Source organism: Lactuca serriola, chromosome 6 (genome assembly GCF_051521515.1).
Source record: "Lactuca serriola cultivar US96UC23 chromosome 6, Lser_US96UC23_V15, whole genome shotgun sequence".
In the NCBI taxonomy this organism is placed as follows: domain Eukaryota; kingdom Viridiplantae; phylum Streptophyta; class Magnoliopsida; order Asterales; family Asteraceae; genus Lactuca; species Lactuca serriola.
In genome coordinates, this window is record NC_136413.1 from 35,796,168 (window position 1) to 35,803,055 (window position 6,888).

General features: G+C 35.1%; 1 protein-coding gene across 1 annotated transcript; it reads right to left on the minus strand.

Moving 5' to 3' along the window:
• Nucleotides 1-1,339: 1,339 nt before the first annotated feature.
• Nucleotides 1,340-3,062, minus strand: LOC145058138 (alpha/beta-Hydrolases superfamily protein). Its single transcript, XM_079006052.1, has one exon. The coding sequence runs from the start codon at nucleotides 2,975-2,977 to the stop codon at nucleotides 1,451-1,453; it is 1,527 nt and encodes a 508-aa protein (XP_078862178.1). The 5' UTR covers nucleotides 2,978-3,062; the 3' UTR covers nucleotides 1,340-1,450.
• Between the last annotated feature and the right edge of the window lie 3,826 nt (nucleotides 3,063-6,888).

The window sequence follows — 6,888 nt, forward strand, 5'->3', positions numbered from 1 at the left end:
AAACTGTAAGAACTGAAAACCATGTGCATATAAGCTTGTATTGTGCTGTTTTTTTTTAATACATTCATTTTCAGCTCAAAAGAAAATTACATAATCAAAAATTGTAAGTTGCTTAAAATACAACTTGTGACCACTCTCACAAACTAATTAATAATTGAAGGTTGGTTGATTTTGACTTAATTTGTTACAAGCTTATTACATGTAATCGATTAGTACGTTTGGCTAACAATAGAACATTTCTTTTGCACCCCATAGAGTCTTATACAAACACAAAATAAACATATAATAAATATATTATCGTTTATAACTATTTTAAATAGCATGTATATAACATACATTGATTGATTTATTAGTATACACGCTTGCGGTGCAGTTCGGTTTTGGTGGACCGGTTTTTAGGATAGAAACTGCACCGCACCGTTGACCTTCGATTTTTGCAAAAATTAAATCCGCACCATTGGTTTTTGCATCGGTTTCGGTTTTTCGGTTGCGGTTTATTGCGGTTTTGTCGGTTTTTCATTAGTCGGTCCGGTTTTTGCTCACCCTTATAACCAGTTACCAAATTTTCTCTAAATCAATATATTTTTATTTACATCATTTAAAAGCTACTGCAATGCTAGAGAAAAAAAAATAAAAAAAATGTCAATGGATTTTACACTAGTCAAGATCTATAGCAACGAAACTTCCGTTGACTACATTTTTGAGCTGTTACGTAATCTGTCCTGGAGACAAGTGGAACCAAGACTATATATCCTAAAGGAAACCAGGTTTTTAGGTGTCACTTTGGTTGTCTGCCAAGATGTCGATTCTTGTATTATATGAGACTATATTCGACCGGTGTAATTTGTTTCTTTGATATATTCTTTTTCAACTTTGATGAGTTGATCCATTTAATATAAAGTATACCTTAGATCGACCATTTGTATGATAAATAGCATAAAAATTCCATATTTATTTGAAGGTGTGTCCAATTATGTATAAAACCATATAAATTTAATCAAACACCATAAATGCTAACCTATCTAGTTGTTGATGAAATAAGGCGACATCTGCCGTAGCCCTTTTTGATTTTGCAAAGGCATCTTAGAAAGTGAGAAATTTATAAAAAGAAAGAAGATTTAACACACAACTTTAGCCAAAAAAGAAAATCGGATCGTTTGTCGCTTATGACTTTTAGTAAACTTAGCTATGTTGAATATTGAATGAAAACGAGTAATATTTGATATGAATTGGGTCGGGTTGAACCAAGATATTATGTCTGCCAGTTTTTTTAGTAAATATTTATTATGTTAAGTATAGGTTATTAACAAGAATCATATTATAATATACCAATCATTCATTTTTAAATAAAACACTTAAAGTAGGTGCATGCATTAAAATTAGATTTTGGGAAATTCACCTGTTTGATTGGTTTCTATATATGTTTACATCCAAAATCACGTCCACATAATTAAATTGCATTCAAAGTAGTTTTCGCTGCAAACTTTAGAACTTGTTCAAGGTAGTACGCAGTGTCTGGCGGATGAGAATCCAGGCGCGGCCGCTCCGGCAAGATCCACCGTCCATCACCACCCCTCACCATCCCCTTATTCTCATCCTGCCGCCAGTAGGCCGGAACACCATACTCCTCTTTCAAGAAATCGCAACTCTTGTTCACAAGCGCAATATCCCTCTTCGTCACAGAAGAAAACCCTCGACCTCGACCACGATACCCATCAACCAAATGCAACAACGCTTCAAGGTTATGAGCGCAGCTAATGTCTTTTGTTCGCTTCAGATATGGTGAATCAAAATGATCCAGTTCAATCTCGGTTCCAACATGAGCGTAGCTCCACGGAAACGCAATCTTGTCTTCGATGTATTTCTGATGTTTGTTCTTCTCGTTTGCAAAGATCCCAGGTACCTTTGGTACCTTATCGTGCACGTTAACAATCCTTAAGACCTTGATCCCAAGGTTTTCACAACGTTCTTTGAACTTCAAGTTACCTACCCTCGGTCCAGAAAATGAGAACACCGTGATCGGGATCTTTTCACCGGTGTTTGTAAAGTTTAGTTTCATCTCTGCGATGTCATAAGCACTCAACAGAGCAAGCGCAGCTCCAAGACTATGTCCTGTAATCGTGATACTAAGTTTTTCACCTTCGTACCTCTCTTTGATTCTCTTAATCTCTGAAAGAATCTGTTCGCGAGCTGAAAATGAGCAATAATGACATGAATGTTCTTTCGAAGTGTACAAATCAAAGAACCCTGATTCGATTTTGATTGAGTGATCATCGCTGAAATGAGCAGGATGTAATATGTCCTTCAGGTCATGGATCCATTCGAGGTATGTTACAGTACCTCGCCAGGCGATGACGACATCACGACGGCCTAGTCTTTTAATCTCGTTTTCGTCGGTGGCAACCGCCACGTAGCCCATCCAATTCGCATGTTGGCTCCAAACACTTGATAACTTTGATTTTTGAAAGAAATTTGGAAGATTGATGTTGGAGGTGGCATAAAGATAACGATGAATACTGTATCCACGATCAGCCATGTCAAGCTTTTCGAAGAAATGAGTACCTATGTATTTACAAGTTCCACAGTATTTGGATCGAGGGTCAAAGTCGAAAGAGTCGTAGCAGGCTTGAGCCATCTCACCATAGCGAATTATTTCACGGCGGAGGTGGGAGTTCATGGGGTCTAAAAGACCATTCCAGTTGCTGGAGCCTTGGACTTCAGGCCAGATCTGATGGAGAGGTCTATGATCTTCTGTAAACACCTGCAATTCATCATCGTTTTCGTGTTTTTGGGAGTTTTGGATGTGGGTTTTCGAAGTTAAGCTTGGGAGAGAGGAGACAGTTATGGAGTTATTTGGTGTTTGGACATGGAGCTTTAGGGTTTTGGGCATGATTTGCATAGGAAAAGGTTGTTGAAAGGTGTGTGTGGTGTCATGGAAGGATGAAGATAGCTTCAGAGAAGCCATGGAAGAAGCCATGGAAGATATGAGGCTCTTGGTGAAGGAGAATTATGAGACTAAACTATTCAGTCGGTCATACTTTAAGTGCTTAAAAAAGGGCAATACTTTATGTGCTTAAAAAGGGCAGGAATAAGTTTCTTTAATGTCAATCAATTAGTAAACTATTTCTTTTTTTCATTTAGTCTCAAATTTTTTTTTTTGACTTATCAAATTTTGATTTTAATTATATTAGAAAACTCAAATACATTTAAGGGTGCATTTTGTATTAAAAAAATGAATTTAAACATATAATGAAAACGAAGAAAGAGAATTAAACCACATATAGAGAATTAATTCTGAAAATGAATTGAAAATATAAATAGAGAAAGGTTTTTTTTTTTTTTTTTTTTTTTTTTTTTTTTTTTTTTTTTTGCCAATTGTCACACTTTTATTCAATTTATCAAATGTCATTTTATGGTTAATTTGAATTAACTTTTTTTTTTTCCACATATTATTTTATGAGGTTTTCTATTTTATTAAATTTCATATAATATTTTAATGTAATAATTGCAATCAATGTAGTAATAAATGGATATTAATTTCACTAATAAACTCACTTTTCAATTTCAAAATTTCCAAAATTAAAGCTATTAGTTTCTTTTCTTTATTTAAATTGTTTGTTTAATTTTAAAAGATAATAAATCATTATTTTTCTTATTTTCTTATAAATTCAAAATTCTCAAATATTTTGACATTTATATTTAACTTTTTTTTAAAAAAAATTTAACCTATATAATACATGAGTCTCACACTTAGTGTACATGAAAATCAATTTTGTTGACTAAATTATGTTATTGGTTCATGTGGTTTCTAAAAACAGACCTAAAAATAATAACTATTTGGAATTGTTATTTACTTTGTCTAGTGATTTCAAAAAGATGGTCCTTTTGACCAATTTTGCTTGTAAAACGATTTTAATATTTTTTTAAATTTAATTTATCTTTTTAATTTTTTTTTGTTATATGTTTTATATTTGAATTTTTTATTGAAAAAAATAAATAAATAAGAGGTTCTCTCTTGTGATCATATTTAAACATATATTTTAGGTCATTATCTTAATATATTTGGATATAAATGCTTTATTTAAAGATAAAATGTATTTAAAATGCTTTGAATTGGATAATTACAGGTTAAATTCATGGATTGGAGCAAAAGGAAAGGATTGTAGCTGAGCTGACAATGACAAAAAACGAGAAAAAAATCCAAAAAATTGTACTACAGATTTTCGACCTTCGCAATGCTAGAATGCATTTACCCTAACGTGACAACATTGAAATCTATAAATATTTGAGATTTTCAACCCTAATCTGGTATCCACTCTCGGGAATCTTTCCGAAGGGGTTAAAAGGTGTTCCAAACGTTCAAAACCCTTTTCGATCGATTTCAAGGTTTGAGAAACATTTTAGAGAAACAATTTAAAGAATCGGAAGGTAAGAGCATTATGACTAGAATCGGTTTGTTTATTGATCGTGTTTAGCAATTCATTTTGACATTTTTCTATTTTTACCAATAGATTATGAGTTAAAACCGTTATATTTTAACCAGAGAATATGTAACCTATTGATTTGGTGTGATTCCATTGTTCGAGTATTTAGTTCTATTTAATACATTATGTTTTTTTTAATCCAATATTTTATGTGGTTAATTTTTACTTTTATTACCTATTACTAAGTTGGTGGAATTTAGACGATCAATTTGATTTTATTAGCTTGAATCATAGTTGTCCAACACCATTTGGCAATTGTGACTAGTCATTAACCAAATCCTAGGATTATGAAAGATCTCAAAAATATGGTCCAAAAATTCCGTTTTTAATTATTAATAAAACCATAGTTATCAAAACATCACATGAAAATCATAAGTCATTGTTTCCCAAAAACATCATAATCATCTGTCAAATATATTAGAGTAAAACATCCCAGGCTAAAAACATGGTGTGTGCACTGCAGTCATCCCGAACTCTTCCCCTTGTTACCGGAAGTACCTGAAACCAAAACTGAAAATTGTAAGCACGAAGCTTAGTGAGTCTCCCTAAACTACCACATACCATACAAACAATCACATAATTACATAATAACATAATAACATAACATAGGCCTTGCCCGCTATGTTGGGCCTCGCCCGACATCGGACCGAAGATCGGCATCGGGCCCCTCCCGGCATCAGACGAAGTCCGACATCGGGACCTACCCGGCTTTGGGCCCCACCCGGCATCGAGCAAAGCTCGGTATACATATAAGCATATCAAAAAATACATAAATAATCACATAACAAAATCATATAAACATTCCTCGGGCCCCGTCCGACATCGGACAAAAAGCCGGAAGCATACAAACATTCATCGGGCTTTCCACGACATCAGATTGAAGTCCGAAAACATATAAAACAAGCACATGCAAGAATCACGAAGACATCAAACATACAAACATTCCTCGGGCTTTCCTCGACATCAGACTGAATTCCGGAAACATATAAACCTACATCGGGCACTACATGACATCGGACCTTAGTCCGGAACATACTAGCATACATATATGGGCCGATATTGGTGCCTTCGACCCGTTCATACAGGAGGAAACTCACCTCGTAAAGCTGAATGCAAAATCTCACGGTAAGGAATCTCTAACAGTTTCTCCAATGACTCCCCGAGCTTTCATTACCAACATAATACTTAGTCAAAATCCAATAATCCTTTAGATATCATTCCATACGGGTCAACTTTGGTAAAGGTCCAGGTCAAATTCAATGTCAAGTCAAAGTCAAAGTCAACACTCCGAGTTGACCCAACTCGTCGAGTCGTCCTCCAACTCGTCGAGTTTCCATGTTTCTCAGAATCATGATAAAACAAGTCAACTCGTCGAGTCCTTCCTTGGACTTGTCGAGTTCTTCCTTTTACAGAATCGGGACAATTCGACCCAACTCGCCGAGTTCCTCTATGAACTCGTCAAGTTCCTCAGTCTGTTTGCCCCCTCTCAATGGATTTAGTCACTAGTCTTCATATTTAAGCTCCATACTTCAGATATAGACTGGAAATGTCCTTAGAAGGGTAAAGTTTCTAACTTTACCCGTTAATACCCTTCCCCAAGATATTTAGCTCAAACCTTAACTCTAAAAGATCTAGATCTTGATCCAAAATCCATCAATACTTCAAGATATGGTGTACAAACAGAGATCTAGACCTTAAAGACTAGATGAACACGTAAAGCCTTCAACATTCTCTTTGTGCATGGCCCTTTGGAGCTTAAAAGGCCAAAATGGTAGTCTAAAGGTTGCATAGGGCTTCTATGGCCATAAAGTTTGCACATCTATGCCATGAAGTCCCTAGATCTAAAAGGGTATTCACTTGGGACGTCCATTTCCCAAGGATCAAGATATTTGGACCAAAACCTAATAAAAGTTTTAAGAAAGAGATCTAAGCAATCATTTGGCAAGTTTGAGACTTGCTTACCAAAAAGTGACGAGGATGGGGTGAAATATCTGGATCTACAAACTCCTTCTTGAGTCCTCAAGCTTCTTCTTCTTCCATAAGCTTTAAACACACAAAACTCTCTCAAGGATGGCTCACAAACTCACACAATGCATTAGGGTTTAGAGATTTAGGGTTTGCGACTTGGAGGCTGGAAATGAGTTCAACACCTTGGGGTTAAGGTGTTTAAACAGGGTGCAAAACCCTGAAATTAGGGTTTCATTTAACTCAACCAACTCAACGAATTGAGACCTCCCAACTCATCGAGTTGGTTTCAAAGAACACACGGTCCAACATCTCTACTCGACGAGTTTGGGGCCTCCAACTCATCGAGTTCTTATATAAAAGTGAATATATTTTCAGTTTAAATACATACCAGGAACAATGCGTTACAATTTGTTATAATATTGTAGGATTAAATGTA

Coding starts and splice junctions, on each gene's coding strand:
- LOC145058138 (XM_079006052.1), bottom strand. CDS start 2,977: ATGGCTTCTTCCATGGCTTCTCTGAAGCTATCTTCATCCTTCCATGAC.